This window comes from Leptodactylus fuscus, chromosome 9 (genome assembly GCF_031893055.1).
Source record: "Leptodactylus fuscus isolate aLepFus1 chromosome 9, aLepFus1.hap2, whole genome shotgun sequence".
NCBI lineage: Eukaryota > Metazoa > Chordata > Amphibia > Anura > Leptodactylidae > Leptodactylus > Leptodactylus fuscus.
Genome location: NC_134273.1, coordinates 15,817,822 through 15,835,840, shown reverse-complemented (window position 1 = coordinate 15,835,840; position 18,019 = coordinate 15,817,822). Strand labels below are relative to the sequence as shown.

At 42.6% G+C, this 18,019-nt stretch overlaps 1 protein-coding gene across 1 annotated transcript in view; it reads right to left on the bottom strand.

Annotated features, from left to right (window-relative positions):
* Positions 1–1,199: 1,199 nt before the first annotated feature.
* Positions 1,200–18,019, bottom strand: part of TRABD2B (TraB domain containing 2B) — a 183,591-nt gene continuing 166,771 nt past the window's right edge. Inside the window, exon 7 of the mRNA XM_075286244.1 lies at positions 1,200–3,295. Coding sequence (XP_075142345.1) covers positions 3,079–3,295 — 217 coding nt within the window. The 3' untranslated portion in view covers positions 1,200–3,078. The remainder of the gene's footprint in view (positions 3,296–18,019) is intronic.

Below are 18,019 nucleotides of genomic sequence, written 5' to 3'. Positions count from 1 at the left end.
TATATAACCAAAGCTGGCAGGATAGGAGTGCTGCAGGTTGGGAGTGTCAGTATAGAGCAAGACGTACAAGGAGATGAATGCAGCAGGTTGGGGGTGTCAGTGGAGAACTAGATGTGCAAGGAGAGGCGTGCAGAAGGTTGGGGGATGTCAGTACAGATCAAGAGGTGCAAGGAGAGGACTGCAGCAATTTGTACAGTAGGTGTTAGTACAGAACCAACTTTGATAGTAGAAGTCCTTTGTTTATGGCAGGCTTGTGCTTATATACATAAACCAATACAGAAATATAGAGCTTCAGTATACAGCCTGGAGGAGAGACGGAAGCAAGGACCAATAACTTAAGATGGTGATATCAGCAGAAATAAGTTAAACTAAGAAGCAGCCAACAGTGATAACACCAGTGCAGTTACATTATTGTCCACAGGGTGATGAGGGGCAGTATAAAAGTTGTTGCTAGCAGAGGCACCTGAGATTGAACAGGCTTGAGATTGACAACCTCCATTCACCAACTATTCTTGACAACTCGTACAATTCCAGCAATCAACAGGAGGCAACAGTGAGCACAGGAGAATGACCGGACCCTCAACTATTTACACATTTTTTTTATGTCACCCATCTGTCACCTGCGTTTGTTTGGAGTTCACTTACTTTTCTATATTGCAGCATTCTGTCTTCTTCAGAATAGACACCATCCTAAATTTCACTATAACTGTATGATAGGAATCTGTCTATTCATCTAACTGTGATAGGATATTGTGTTACCACCCCCCGCACTGCAAATGGTACAGTCCACTTGATTACATCATACAGGAAGTGACTCTGATTCAACCCTATAGACTCAGGGGGGAAAGTGAGTCACTGAACATTCAGACAGGCAATGGCTCCGGTTTTATAGATGTGATATATAGGATTATAAAAGGAGCCGCAAAAAATATGAACAGGTATAGGTTGACACATCCAATTCTTTCATAGAAAGCACAGGAAACTTTTGGTAAAGAATCCCTTTAAGTAGTAACTATTACTGTGCCATCCACGTCAATGTCTTGACTGGAGTATCTCTCTGCTCATCCGAATTTGCTAATATTGACTCCCGTACAAACCACACCCAACGCATTGCTCAGATATAATTTTTTTATTTTATTTTATTTTTTATCCACATAGATATTTTAAGTCTTTGTATAAAACAACATTAATTTCGGATGTGTTTAGGTTTGATAAACTTGTGCAATAAAGTCATATAAAATATTAATTTAGGTATTTAAGGCACTACTTTAGAATGTTATTTATTGTACATGGCAAAAAAATAAAAATAAAAAAAATAAAACAAGAATAAATACATTTTCGTATGAACACAACTTAAATTTACATAGCCCCATAGCACTATGGGAAATAAAAGATCCTTCTAGAAAAAGAAGATGTTAAGACAATATATGTGATTGCATGTGACAACTTTACCCTTCCAGTACTGATGGAGGCCTGAAAAAAAAATAACAAAAATATAATACTATATAATACTATACATTGTAGCCGCTTACCCTAAACCTCTGTCTTCCTGGTACCTATTGGGGAACGTGGGATTGTGTTGGAAAACTGAAAAAAATTATGTTTTTGTAAAAAAATCTTTTAATTGGATGAAAAAATTTGTTACGGACAAAAAAAAATTGAAAAAAAAAAAATAGAGATTTTTTGGATATACAATTTTTTGATTCTTCCCTCTCCTATTGCAGGTCCATGGCTGGCTAGTAAGACCCCATTGCCCCAAGTTTGGCAGTACCTTGGGATAGGGTCCATATGTCACTACTGGGGTCAGGAATTGGATAAATAAATAAATCCCAAAAAACCTTCCCAGCCCTGTTGTGGCATATCGTTGCTACTTGGGACAAAAAGAATAGGATTTCGTACAAGTGCCAAGACGAACAAAGCTTGGGTAACTCTAAAACAAACTCTCCATCTTATCCAGTTTTGGTTTTCATAGATTCCGGACATCTATAGGGTGAAATTCTTTTTGAAACTACTGAAAGGAGACCTATGGGAGGTCCAGGATGGTGGTGATGGGGTTGGTCGCTTGACTTATGTGACCATAAGAAGATTTCACAACCAGGAAACAGATTTACAAATGCTCGTACCGTGATGTGACTGCAAATTCGACACCACCACGAAAGCAGCAATTTTTTTTTTTTTTAACACAAAAACATTGTCCATATATAAATGTTGGTAGGTTATTCTCGTCTTTCCACCTTCAGCTTCTCAGTCTACGGACATTAGGTTGGATATAGCAGGGGCTGTGCTTATTTTTCAAAAATTTTACATGGTCTTCCATTTGAAACCACCAACGCGGCCCCGATCTACATTCGTGCTCCAAAGGTGGCTACATTTTTGGATAGGTATTGAGTAAGTTATCTGAGATAGTTTGTGTAGGACAATTTTACTCAGGCTATAGAAGATTCTCTCATCTCTCCTGACTCCTCCGTTTCTCTCCTTCATACCATGATGGAGACCCAACAAGTAACCACTGAGGCCAGTAATTGGTTGGCTCTGGTATCTGCAGTGATGTCACCGATGATTGTGGTCATCTGAGCTTCTACCCTTCCAATCCAGCCACCAAGGAAACAAGGGACTCTCTGCCGAACTAAGGATCTGAAGTAGGGGAATATCACTTTTTCTTTGACTTGACCCCACTCCCAGCCTTCACAGAGTACCCAAACTTTAATATGTGCAGAAGTTATAGTCGCTCCTAGGCCCTGTTTTCCAATATCCACTATTATATACCAAAATAAGAAATGGTACTTGGGGACCCTGTATAGTATCTTGCATTGCATCGAGGATGTTCACCATTTTAGGTGAAATCGACATGACCTTGACATGAACGTGACTCCAGCACCCCAACAATTGATATCCCCATTGTATATAGGCACAAACATGGGTATAAGAAGGCACAGACTATGGACACAGCACTTATTTCCGCTTCCTCTCCCAAGAATACTCTTATTTTTCACTTAGTTGCATTGATTTGTTTTATTTCTTTTCCTCGTTGAAAGTTCATCCAGACTATGTCCGAAGCGGGACTCGATCCGTGTACTGTCAGGACGCAGTCCTCATCACTGTGCTCATATATACAGTCAACAGGAGCGGCAGGATGATAGACAGGGCCAGGCCATGTGCCGACGTCGTGCCGCTCTGAACGTTCATGAGCTCCACGTACACCTCGGACTGGTCATCTTGGTTGGAAATCCACACGAGGGAATCTGCGGTTTCCTCTTCGTTGATGTTTCTTGTATTGGACGGCAATGTGGTCGTGCTGCAAAAAAGGAAATTAGAAGTTATTTTATGCAGGGAAGTATCAGCGACAGCAAGTAAAATACTCGATAGACTAAGGCCTCATTCACATCTAGGTCGCATAGGGACCCCTACCGAACGCATTGGCAAGCGGTGTGCAGTGAAAGCACCCGGACCCCGTAGACTATAATGGGGTTCATTTGCTTTTAGCATGGTCTTTGCACGAGTCGTGGACAGGAAAGTAGATTGTGAAGTACTTTTCTATCTGCATGTTCCATGCGGAGACCGTGCAGAAAGCACATGGACCCCATTACAGTCTATGGGGTCTGTGTGCTTTCACTGTACACCGCTTGTCAATGCATTTGGTATAGGTCCGGACCGCAAACTAAACAATTCCATATCTTGAAAGTTCTCATTGACATTACTGGAACGTCTTGAATAAATACATCAGAACAATGGCTTTATATATCATCTTTGTGCAATAATTCTATTCTTTAATGTCAAGGCTTGTATGTTTTTATTAATAAAAAAGACATTTTCTACCTGGGCCATTGACTTGTTATTATCCTTGAGCTAATAGCCTTACTGAGTGATGTAGAACCTAACCGGGAATTACAAAGGTGGAATAAATGAATAATGCAAATACATTGTTACAAGCCTTTGTATCCGGACTCCAAGGATAAAGCCTCTTCCCTCTGTTCTTTACATAAAATAACATGTATGTTGTGTAAAGCCAAGCGAACGTCAAGTGCTGTGAAATAATGCGTGCGGCAATAAAAGCCTAAAGCTGGCCTTGGCCGGTAGATGGAAATCGTCATAAGTACAGATCTGTCACATGGCTGTGGTTAGAGATGGGCGAATCTCTCTAGATTTGTTTCATTTTGGGTTCTCAGTTCCCTGATTCGTTTCGGGTCAAACAATTGAAATTGTTATACTTTGGGGTCTCTTAAAACCCTAGAGTATAAAAGGTGGAAGCCCAGGGGACTGCTGGACTATGCAAGGAGAGACCCTAGCGCAATGCATGTCATGATGGCCATTTTAGTTTGTCCCAGACGAACCCCCAATTGTTCGTTCTCGATAAGACCAACAATTCGTCAAATCCGGCTTGTGACAAAGTGGGTCCCCATCTCTAGTTACAATATTGCCCTATACTTCCAGACCATTCAGGTATGATAGTAGTGTCCACAGCCCTTGATCAATTAGATCACTCCCTAAAGGAACTGTCCATGGACTTACTTCTTCTGGGCTTCTATTTTTTCCTGGGTTGTTTCAAGTCAGAGTCTTGTGATCAGAACCAGAATCTAAGTTGATCTGCCTCCTCTCTCCTGGGTTTACAGGGGGTCTGGCTTTACTATTACAATAATCTACATTGTCAGCCCCAATAGTACAGGCAATACCGGTAAACACGGGCGAAGAGGTGGATGGTTAGGTGGTGTGTGCTGGTTCTGATCACAAGACCTTGCGTTGGAACCATTCTCGGAAACCAAGGTTTGGCCAAAACAGAACCTGGAGGAAGCAGACAAAAATGCCTCTACAACATAAGAAGGTACGAGTGTTATACAATACTTGGGAGCCCTGTTACAGATTTAGCATTGGCGTTGAAGAACTTTAAGCTACACCCCAGCCCATTCCCGTCCTGAAAGCGCCTGGTTGCATTACTCCGATCTTCTGCATCCTTTTCCATACACCTTGGTGACAGATGCCTTCTCTGGCCAGATATCACGGCCTTTCAGGGATAGCTGGTGACAGGCTGCAAAGTGCCTTATGCAGGTCTACAGGCCCGGTTGTCGAAGCTATTTGCTCACAGATGATACGGTTATCTACTACAGTGACTACATTGTAAACACAGGCACTTCAGGCTATCTAACCCGGCTCTTGGTGGCTAGGTGTCAGGAGGAATGCTCAGTCCTACTTTTATATTCAGGAGCTACTATAACACCAGCGGGAGGTATATGAGATATACAGTATGTCCACCAAGGTCAGAGAGGTGGGATGTATTAATCGGCCCTAAATAACGTCCTTCGATCTGTTTCACAATATAAGTTTTTGACTCTTTTCATTTGCTTTCTATAGATTTCATTCTGTCCTCTCTATAAATAGGTTTTCGGGTAAAAAAAAAAAAAAAAAGCATCATGATATCATTCTAAGATTAATAAAGGAGGTTCCTTGTCCAATTATCCGGAGTGGAGATAAAGTACAAAAAGCATCTTTATCTGGAAGACTCAGTACGTCCATTCATTACATGGACAGGTTATAATTTCAGTGCTCATCATGTAATACCACATCTCCCCTGCGGGGGAGCTGCAGGAAAACTGAACACCTGCTATTAGGTTTCCACACAGATTATAGCTGATCAATAGAGGTTGAAGGTGCAAAGGGCTGGCTACTATAGCCCAGGGAAATAGGATTTAGTGGTCAAGCCCCAAATTGATACCGAAGTCCTACCGGCAGGGTAGATCATTGGTTTATGATCTGTGATCCTTAATACATAGCGATTAACCCCAAACCGTCCACTAGTAAACACATACAGCCTGAATCCAATCTGTTTAGCACATAATACTTCTATATGGAGAGATGTGTAAACAATAATAGTATATGGCATAGAATCCATATGATGTGCAAGGCGGCAGACTGAAGAACAAAGGGGCCATAAATAGTATAATACGCACATTGAGTACACTCAGCTATAAAGTGCTGCAACTAAGCACTCAACAGCACGACAAGTAGCAGATGTGTACTCATCAAAGGGCATACACAACCAACGCAACTGTCAGGATATATATCACTCATACCAGCAAATACATGCCAACAAAGACATGCCGGCTATAATAGGAAACATCCTAAGGAGGGCCGAGCTATCCGTACTAAAACAAATTCTCATGTCTTCATAGACCTTCGAATAATTTATTAAGCGACCCTACAGTTCTCAATTTCACAATAGATAAAATACCTCCTTTTTAAAAGAACTTATCACCTATACACAGGACAAGTGAATGATGTATGATCGGCCATCACTAGAAGAGGGTCCCAAGTCCACCTATGCCTCCTCATTGTAGTCTAAGTTCAGATGGAGTGGTGGTTGACCATGCAAGTTCTTGTAGGTCCATTCAAACTCATGAGAATCATCAGTGGTCCCAGTGGTGGGACAGGGGATAGGAGATTCCTATTGTAGTGATCATCGGTCGTCCCAGTAGTGGGACAGGGGATATGAGATTCCTATTCTAGTGATCATGGGTGGTCCCAGTGGTGGGACAGGGGATATCAGATTCCTATTGTAGTGATCATCGGTGGTCCCAGTGTTGGGACGGGGGATATGAGATTCCTATTGTAGTGATCATTGGTCGTCCCAGTGGTGGGACGGGGGATATGAGATTCCTAATGTAGTGATCATCTGTGGTCCCAGTGGTGGGACAGGGGATATGAGATTCCTAATGTAGTGATCATCGGTGGTCCCAGTGGTGGGACGGGGGAAATCAGATTCCTATTGTAGTGATCATCGGTGGTCCCAGTGGTGGGACCGAGGATAGGAGATTCCTATTGTAGTGATCATTGGTGGTCCCAGTGTTGGGACGGGGGATATGAGATCTCTATTCTAGTGATCATGGATGGTCCCAGTGGTGAGACAGAGGGATATGAGATTCCTAATGTAGTGATCATCGGTGGTCCCAGTGTTGGGACAGGGGATATGAGATTCCTATTCTAGTGATCATGGGTGGACCCAGTGGTAGAATTACTCTTTTAATTCTAGCTGACTTTAGGACCAAAAACTAACCTAAGTATGCGTAACCATTAACGTTTCTCCATGTTGCCATCCATGGTTTTCTCATGTGACGGGAACAAGGGTCTGACCAGCCCCATTCTTCTAGCGGATGGAGCCATTTGGGAAAACCAATTTGGCCTCAAATTCTAGCAACTCCGCAATGTGACTATATCATTGTGTCATAGATGGAAACCATGGCCAGCGCTGAACCTGTTGCCCTGGCCATGACAGAAGCCATGGACTTCCTTGACTTATACAAGTATCCACAGCAGAGTCCACCATTTTGAAGGACTCGTATGCGGAGCTATTCTGACCATCAACAATTTTTTTTTACCCAAAGTTGCCTAATAAGAGCATTTTTTTCCACTAGTAGTTTGAGTTCCTACAGAATAAGTCAGATCCATAAATTTCACGAAACGTTACTTTTGAGATGAAGAGGAAATCAACACTTATGAATGGGGTAAGTTTCCCTTTAATGAATTATTACGTTGCGACCCTTGACTGGTACATTTGTATGGTATATTGTTCTGTGCATTAAATTTACAAGGAACCAATTAAAGGTTATTAGTGGAGAAATGTATATAAAAGTTAACAGGGCACGTCTCGCTCTTTACTGGAAAGTCTATCATGGCCGGATTTAAAGTGTATTGGGTTTTGGGCTAGGTATCAGTTACCTTCCATTTATATTCTTGCCGCCAAAAGTCCTCTGTATAAATTTTCTCGCCAAACCTTCAATTTACTCACATTTGCTGGAAAAATAACTTTTACAAACAGGGTGGTCCACAACTTGTATGCGCCTCTATGTGACTTGAATAGTGTGTGTTTCCCTGCATTATTGGGTAAGTTCTGTGGTTTGAAACTTCTCCTCTGTGCCGTCCTAGGACGGCCTGTGATGGCCGAAACGAAATACAACTCCCAAGTTAAATTCTATTATTATATTTATTTGGGAATGGAATATTGGATTGAAAAAGTTTCCAAAACTTAGGGACACGGCTGCAGGTTTCTAGGAAAGGATCATTAGCTAGAGTTGTATTCTCTAATCGAATATGCCATGGACCTCCATGGTGGTCTACTCGATGGATGTTGAGTACTCATACTGCTGACCATATAAGTTAGTAGGGGTCTTCAAGGAAGGGTTTTAGGAAACCCGTAGCGGAAACACCGCAATTTTGCCGGAACGTAAATGCAGCGGCAAAAAACGGGGCATTTTACAGTCCCTGCAAAGTGTAATGGATTCTAGTTAATCCCATACACACATTGCAAAAAAAAATTCAAAACTTCAAAAACCAGAAATCGCAGCATGTCATTACCAACGGAAATGGCGGCTTCCCATTAGGTATAATGGAAGAAGAAACTACACAGAGGAACACTCACCCTATACATTTCCGATGTGTTTTTCCTGCAGTGCTTTTTGGCTGCGGCGCTCTATGTGTGGCCATAGCCTAAAGGGGTTATCCAGCTTCCAAAAATTATCTACAAATACATCCACAGCAGTGCTAAATCCTCACTGTTCTTTTGTGCACCCTTTGCTGCGCTTTATTCTACTTGCTGCTCCTTGTATTGCTGTTATTTACTTGCAGTGAATCTGTGGACAAACTACATCTCCCAGGATCCATCTTCCTGCTCTCACTTTCTTTGTGCCCTCCCCTTCTCCACTCTCCCCTGCAATGAAACCACAGGTAATAAGTCCCTCCCATGTCTGAGGTCATATCCTGCAGTGATGTTTCTTTTGCAAGCTCAAACCCTCCCCCTGTGAGCTGCAAGCACAGGCAGATGGATCCTGGGAAATGTAGTTTGTCCACAGATTCATTGCATGTAAATAACAGTGATACAAGGAGCAGCAAGTAAGGCCAAACAAAGATTGCACAAAGGAACAGTGAGGAATTAGTACTGCAGTGGATGTAGTTGCAGGTAATTTTTGGAAGCTGGATAACCCCTTTAAGACATTAGAAACAGTTGTATGACTTGTCACGTGATGGGGCTGAGCTGCAAAACCAAGCATAGCCACTTTATAATGGATAATGCTGTGCTTGTTAAGCAGTGAAGAAGTGCTCGTCCTCTTCAAGCAGCTGACTGGTGGGGATTCCAGGTATCGGGCAGGTCATGAGTATCGGAAACCAAATCAAACCAGCAAGTCACCATCCAGTAAGATAGTCAAAGAGATCCTTATTTTCCCCCTGTAAACCCCTTTAATGATGGATATTGTATCCCTGTAATTGAGACTGTATAGGAGGGGGTTGGCGGGCACTTCCTTGGTGCTGGGCAAGACCATCAAGCTGCTTTGCCTCGGCCAGGATATTAAGACAATGAACCAAATCCTTGCATCGGATGAAGGAATCCCAATCCAATGAAGGTTTTCTGCTACTTCTCATTTTTCTAGTTGTAACCACATATCAGGTAATAATCAGACGGAGTATTTGTGTGCATGCGAGCTAAACAGACGCGCACAGTTCACTTCTCGGACCAGAACCCCACACTTGGTTTGGCACATCCAGTACTTGAAGAAGTGCTAGGCAACACTGCGAGGACGTCCAGGTCCGTAATTGCTGGAAGGTGTTTCCTTCTTCCCGGGGTATCCATTACCCTCTCACAGACCTGGAGATTTTCTATTAATATTTTATAGAATATATTCAATCACCATTCCCATAGCATTGCCATTATATTTTCCTGGCCTCTCGTCAGATATTTACCACAAAGACGTTTGAGGTAGCCATAGGGGATATTTAATGGTCTTGTTGGATGGTGCGAGTATTCCTCAGACTTACTCCAGATTGTAGTAAAATCTGGATGTAGAAATCCATCAGACCATTGATATTTAAGCCTTTAGAGATACGGGTGGAAATAATCTAAAGGTCTTCAGTAACGTGTAGACTGCTGGGTGTAACATAGCCATAAAAAGTCCCATTATCGGAAATTGTCGCCTTTGGGCAATATCCGGCAGGGGCGTAGAGAGCTGGCTGAAAATGGTACTGTTGCTTAAAGGGGACTTATCCGCTCTCATGACTTGACTGTTTTAGTAACTATCTGTATTTTGCATATTATGACGATGTTGCAGTTTCTTTTCTTAGCGTTCTACCTTGTGGTGTTCCTCTGTTATTCCTCCTAGAAATGTGCAAATAAAGTGACAACTGAGGGTTACCAGTTGGGGGCGTGTCCCTGCACTGTCTGACACTAGCCAATCAGTGCTGAGAGGGACAGAACGTGCAATGACACGCCCCTTTCATACATGGAACGATGACAGCTGGTTGTCAGTTTATTCCAGGAGGAATATAAGAGGATAGCTATACCGGTTACAACTGCAACCAGGCCTTTATGTCTGGGGGTGTCCATGACAAACGAGAAGAGAGTATTATAGATTTGAGAATGTGTATGACTCAATTCACACTGCATTAGGACCCTATGTAGAATATATGTCCTATGTATCCATAGGGCTCCATTCACCTGTCTTAAATTTAAAGGGAACTCATCCAGTCGTCGGAGGACTGTACGGACCTTATTGAGCATATGCAGTACACTCTGTTCGGCAAGTACTTTGCAGAGTGTACTGAGCATGCGCGCAATTGCGGCCTCGCAAATATGGCTGCCGGCCGGCATGCTCAGTCAGCTCTAACAGGGTCTCGGTGCCAGAGCCGACTGCGCATGCGTCACCCATGACGACGAAAGAAGAGGACACAGAAGGGGAGGAGGCAGATCAGGAAGAAGGCGTGGCTGGATTGCCCAGTTCCGGCAGCAGTGGGGACGCCTCCATCAGTGTATGAGCGCTGGAGCTCGCCCTCATTGCTGCCGAACACTCATTAGCATACCGGGAAAAAACGGTATTTCGGATGACCGATGCGGCGGAGACCACATCAAAAGGTAGGAGACGAATAGCCTTTCTTAAGGCTATTCCGATGTGGTCATTAGAAAAAAACATGTTTTAATGGTAGAATCCCTTTAAAGGGAACCCATCCCCAGATCTAAAAAGCCCAATGACCTCCGTCATATGATCGGCGCTGTCACCCTGAGCATTTTGATGTATTGCTTATCCAAATTCGTTCAGCCATTCCAAAGATATAAGCCCTTTTAGTGTTGGTATCAAATATGGTCTAGTAGCCAAGTGGGCGGTAACGCTGTGTTTTCTCTGGAGGCGGAGTCTCTGTCTGCAGTGTTACCGCCCACTTGGCTAGTAGACTCTATTTTGTATCAATGCTAAAAGGGCTTATAACTTTGGAATGGCTAAACGGATTTGGATAAACGAAACACCAAAATTCTCAGGGTGACAGCGCCGATCAGATGAATGATGTCATTGGGCTTTTCAGACCTAGTGACTGGTCCCCTTAAGACATCTTTTGATCTCCATCAGGGTGGTAGGTGTCCAACCAATGGCACTATCCTATAGTGAGGGATGCCGCTTTCAGTGACATGCATCTATACAGATATTGTAACCTTTACATTGCGGTTGTGAAATCTTTTCTCTATATACCTCCAACAGAAGGCTCTAATACAGTATATGCAGAGCCTGCGCCTGTTTTGAAGGTCCTTTACCCTCAATATGAGCAGCCAGATGTTGGCAGCTAAATCCGGCCGCAGCTTACCTTGTTTGTGTCCCTGGGTAGACATAAGCTCCGCAACCGGACAGAATGGCATTCAAGTGGCACATAAGGAGTCAGGTCCAGGAATGTCGGAATTTACCACTGAAATTGGGAAGCGTTACAGGACTGTGTATTTTTATGCTTTGCATTCACATCCATATTCCTATTTTATTCAGTGTTTTTTTTGTACGTCTGCCTGATTTAGGTCGAATTTACTGCCCGTTCTAAGCTTAGCGTACAATTCCTGGCAGACGGCTGCAGCTTTGCTTTTTCCATAGTAGAGATGGAAGGTTGCGCTGCTTCTAATAAAGACATCATAAAAATGGTTTCTCGCACCTTATAATATGTAAATCAAGGTAATGTCTTTGCCCCTTGACACTCATCTCACCGTATAACTGGTAGACGGCAAGTTAACTCTCTACATGCTGGACAGGAACTTGTTCATTTATGGTGGAGGTGTCCAATGTAGTAGAATTGTCACTTTATGGTCTACATTCTTATACAGAGCTCATCCCTACAACTACGTGTTCTTAGCTACTGGGATCGAGCATTGCCTTCTTGTTCAGAGTCTGTATAGAGCTATGTATGGTCCCATTATACACTGCAAGGAGGCCTGATGAAGGGCAAAATTTCCTTAAGGAGACATAGCACCCCATCTGACCCACATCTTTGACCAACAGAACCCATCCAGCCAGTACCCTGATGATAGGCAATAACCCTGAAACAATCGTCTACGGATGGGTCTCTTCTGTTTGGAGGAGATATTCCATCTTGGATTTATTCTCAGATTACACCCCAAGTTTTTAGGAAAACCAGGCTTTGATCTAGCATAGGAAGCTAACTTCCAAAAGGAAGTTCCACTTTTCTCACCGAGGAGGATTGTTTGCATATTCCCAGAATTCTTAGCAGGCATGCATGGTCTTAATCCATGTAGCCACAAGATTGCCTGATAAAAATGCCTTAAGGAGACCCCCTTCTGATCCTAGACCCATGTAACATAATTTATACTATAGGGTGTATATTCTTTACACCAGGCTACTACACAGAACCCTGCAGCTGTTGTAAAACTACAACTCCCAGCATGCATACTGGCTCTGCAGTTCTTGCAACTCCCATGGAAGTGAATGGAGCATGCTGGGAGTTGTAGTTTCACAGCAGCCGGAGAGCCGAAAGTTGCCGACCCCTGATCTAAACCTTTCATATAGCACAGACTTTGGTTTGGCAAATGCAAATCTGGAGGAAAATCCACATGGTGAATGCAAATTTTATTGGGGATTGACTCTGGATTTCATTCTTGCTACCCCTAACAATAGTGAAATCCGCCTTGACAATCTGCAGCATGCTCACACGAATGCTGCAGCCTCTTCCAACTTATTGGCTGGGGACTCAGGTCACAAGTTAATAAATCCTGGAAAACCCCTTTAAGCTAAGGCTCCACATAGCCGCTGCAGAAAAAAATCGCAGTACCTGCTGTCCTAGCGAGTCCCATCCACACATTGCGGAAAAACAGGAGCCAATATGTTATTTCCAAAACCGTTGCAATTATAGAAATCGCAACCTGTCAATTCTAAGTATGGAAACGCCGGTGGTTTCCCTATATTGAAGCTGAAAGTCCTCAGAAGAAAGACTTTTTGTGAAAAGCGCTGCAGGAAAAACCGCGATGCGTTGACGCAGCGGTTTTCCTCGCAGCCTGCTACATGGGGCCTAAAGGATGGAAAAATTTGCACCGGCATTTAGGATGGGATTATATTCCTCTACAGATTTGCTGTGCGGAAATCCACAAGGAGGATCCCCAGCTTTGCTGTTATTTGTTGGCTTACCCGTAGGGGTCTATCTGTCAACATGTTGTCAACTCCTCCCAGCTCCGTGCCATCATATACAGTCCTATGAAAAAGTTTGGGCACCCCTATTAATCTTAATAATTTTTAGTTCTAAATATTTTGATATTTGCAACAGCCATTTCAGTTTGATATATCTAATAACTGATGGACACAGTAATATTTCAGGATTGAAATGAAGTTTATTGTATTAACAGAAAATGTGCAATATGCATTAAACCAAAATTTGACCTGTGCAAAAGTATGGGCACCTCAACAGAAAAGTGACATTAATATTTAGTAGATCCTCCTTTTGCAAAGATAACAGCCTCTAGTCACTTCCTGTAGCTTTTAATCAGTTCCTGGATCCTGGATGAAGGTATTTTGGACCATTCCTCTTTACAAAACAATACAAGTTCAGTTAAGTTTGATGGTGGCCGAACATGGACAGCCCGCTCTCAAATGATCTGAAAACAAAGATTGTTCAACATAGTTGTTCAGGGGAAAGATACAAAAAGTTGTCTCAGAGATTTAACCTGTCAGTTTCCACTGTGAGGAACATAGTAAGGAAATGGAAGACCACAGGGACAGTTCTTGTTAAGCCCAGAAGTGGCAGGCCAAGAAAAATATCAGAAAGGCAGAGAAGAATAATGGTGAGAACAGTCAAGGACAATCCACAGACCACCTCCAAAGAGCTGCAGCATCATCTTGCTGCAGATGGTGTCACTGTGCATCGGTCAACTATACAGCACACTTTGCACAAGGAGAAGCTGTATGGGAGAGTGATGAGAAAGAAGCCGTTTCTGCACGTACGCCACAAATAGAGTTGCCTGAGGTATGAAAAAGCACATTTGGACAAGCCAGCTTCATTTTGGAAGAAGGTCCTGTGGACTGATGAAACAAAGATTGAGTTGTTTGGTCATACAAAAAGGTGTTATGCATGGCGTCCAAAAAAAAAACAGCATTCCAAGAAAAACACTTGCTACCCACTGTAAAATTTGGTGGAGGTTCCATCATGCTTTGGGGCTGTTTGGCCAATGCCGGCACCAGGAATCTTGTTAAAGTTGAGGGTCACAGCAGATTCTTGAGAATAATGTTCAAGAATCAGTGACGAAGTTGAAGTTACGCCGGGGATGGATATTTCAGCAAGACAATGATCCAAAACACCGCTCCAAATCCTCAGGCATTCATGCAGAGGAACAATTACAATGTTCTGGAATGGCCATCCCAGTCCCCAGACCTGAATATCATTGAACATCTGTGGGATGATTTGAAGCGGGCTCGGCGACCATCATGCTCGGCGACCATCAAACTTAACTGAACTTGAATTGTTTTGTAAAGAGGAATGGTCCAGAATACCTTCATCCAGGATCCAGGAACTGATTAAAAGCTACAGGAAGCGACTAGAGGCTGTTATCTTTGCAAAAGGAGGATCTACTAAATATTAATGTCACTTTTCTGTTGAGGTGCCCATACTTTTGCACAGGTCAAATTTTGGTTTAATGCATATTGCACATTTTCTGTTAGTACAATAAACCTCATTTCAATCCTGAAATATTACTGTGTCCATTGGTTATTAGATATATCAAACTGAAATGGCTGTGGTAAACACCAAAATATTTAGAACTAAAAATGATTAAGATTAATAGGGGTGCCCAAACTTTTTCATAGGACTGTATGCTGTAATATAAGTTATTCTATATTTTCTGTAGATTTTATCCATATATAAACTGATTAAATAATCGTCAAAGCTAACAACTTAAAGAATTATATAGGCCAGAGGTGAACCGAGACTTAAAGTGTCATCTAGACTCCGGTTTATCACCTACAAAGTCTTCTCTATTGGTTTAGACAAATCCCTCGCAATGGTCTTTATAATGTGTCAAATAGACTTAACCACATATTGATACATGATTGTTTTTAATAGAAATTCCTTAACACGCCCTAATCCATATGTAATCACTTAAAGACGTCTCTCCGTCCCGGATCAGAGGAGCAACGATGTGTAGACTAGTCCTCCAGGATCAGGACGATGTTATCCTAACAAGAGCCCTGGACATTATTACATGCCAAGGAACGGCAATTCATATTACATAGCTAAAAGCAAGGCTAGGACATCTTGTTTGGGTGGTCTTGGGTCGGATTCAAAACAAGATTACGAGCAAAGTGTCTTCTCTATAACAAACGCTCAACGTTCCTCAAACATCCTAGAGCAATGGATTTATAAGGAGATTGTTCTGAGCTGTTGTCAACAATCTCCAGATCATACCGGGGAACTATTTCATTATACGCACAGTGTATCTAACCACAGTCACTGGATATAGCGGGGAAAGGCACGGAAGGAGAAGAAATTTGCCGCTTGAAAAAAAAACAAAATTACAATTTCATAGCAAATCATTTCAATTTCATAGAAATAACTTGGTATGGAATGGAAGGGATTTTTCTGGTTCCAAATGGATTTTTCATACTGATGACCTATAGATGGAATAGGTCATCAGTATGTGATCTGTAAGTGTCTGACACCCAGACCCTGCACAGATCAGATGGTCTGGCAGTTTACAGGTTCTGGAACCAGTAGACAGGGCGTGAGCAGCATTGCCCCTAGCAATAGGAGCGGAACAGCAGTTCCCCGGAAACATACTGGTCTGTATTGGGTAATGTAGGCTTGCTACAATCCTTCTGTTTCTTCATGTCTTCCCAGACAGACTGGATGATGATGAGATCATGGCTATATCTGCGGGGGCCGGATCATCACTTCCAGGACTCCTCCTCCAAAGGGCAGTACCTGCATACTGTATTACATGACCACACAAGACCAGGTTTACAATATCATTACTCTAGTCCAGATTGGGATAAGGGATCAGCAAACCAGTTCATTTAGAACTGGATTCGACATGAAATGGATGGTTTGCCATTCATGACATATTATTATACTCTGGGGTCTCGTCAGAGCCAAGAACATAATAAGTGGAGGCCTTGGGTGTGCATCTTCATAGGATATGGCCACATTGGAGCAGATATACTGAACACTATAACCCTATGTAGATTAGGACGTGGACTACCTGCATAGGACATGACCGAACATAATCAGATACTCAATATCAGCACTTTATTTCAGTGTAGATGGAAATGTTCCTACAAAAGGCATGAACACATACTGTAGGACCAGATAAAAAGTCTAGTCCAATTAAGATTGGGATTTACCTACATAGGACATGATCACGTGGGATCAGATATACAATATTAGTTCAGATTGGGATACATCTGTATAGGACATGGTCATATCAGACTGGATATTCAATATCACCAGTGTAGATTGGATTACTGTATAGTACTGGATGGATCAATACAAGCCCAAGGACTGACGTTATCTCAGAAGGGCTCCATTGTACAGAATATTTTGAATATCTTGCGAAATCTAAGTATTTATTACCTAGTTATGAGATCAGATAATCTAATGTGGTCAGTATCGGACTGACCCATGGAGTACCTAAATATCCTGTAGAGTACCAGAAGATTCTCCAAAGTACCAGAAGATCCTCCAAAGTACCAGAAGAACCCCCAGAGTACCAGAAGATCCTCCAAAGTACCAGAAGATCCTCCAAAGTACCAGAAGAACCCCCAGAGTACCAGAAGATCCTCCAAAGTACCAGAAGAACCCCCAGAGTACCAGAAGATCCTCCAAAGTACCAGAAGATCCTCCAAAGTACCATAAGAACCCCCAGAGTACCAGAAATTCCTCCAAAGTACCAGAAGATCCCCCATAGTAAAAGAAGCTCCTCCCAAGTACCGAAAGATCCTCCAAAGTACCAGAAGAACCCCCAGAGTACCAGAAGATCCTCCAAAGTACCAGAAGAACCCCCAGAGTACCAGAAGATCCTCCAAAGTACCAGAAGATCTTCCAGAGTACCAGAAGATTCTCGAAAGTACCAGAAGATCCCCCAGAGTACCAAAAAATCCTCCAGAGTACCAGAAGATCCTCCATTAGGCCCAGACTCTAACACAGTCACGGCCCAGCAGAAAACACCCAGTTTGAAGGTACTATGGCCTATTCGTTAGGGGTTCTTAGAGGGTAGACTCCCAGAATCCACTTTAGGAAGAGATATTTTGACCTCACTTCTGCCTTTAGACGCAGTGGACAATAATGGGTGACATTCCTGGGCAGCAAACCAAGGGTGTACAGATAGTGGTCGAATATGAAGCAGACCAAGATTATGTTTTGATGAGCAGGTGGCAAAACTAGGCAGCAAACCTAAGGTGCATGGATCAGGTTTGTGGTAGGAAGACGGACAGACAAACCGAAAGACATGTTATACATTACTGACTGTCTACTTTATATTACACATTATAGAGATATACATTTCACATACGCTCAGTTTTCTGGAATGGAGGTTGAAAGGAAAGTGCAGTAAACTTTATCTCAACCATAACATCGTGTCTCTCGTCTGTGTGATGTCACTGAACCTGTTTACTGTAGACAAACGATTTTGGACCACAGAAAGTATTACCGAGTGGACCGTGCCTATGATATAAATAAACATAGGGTGGGGTCTCCTTGTGAAAAAGGGGTTAACTAAGGATAGCTACAAAATGCTGGT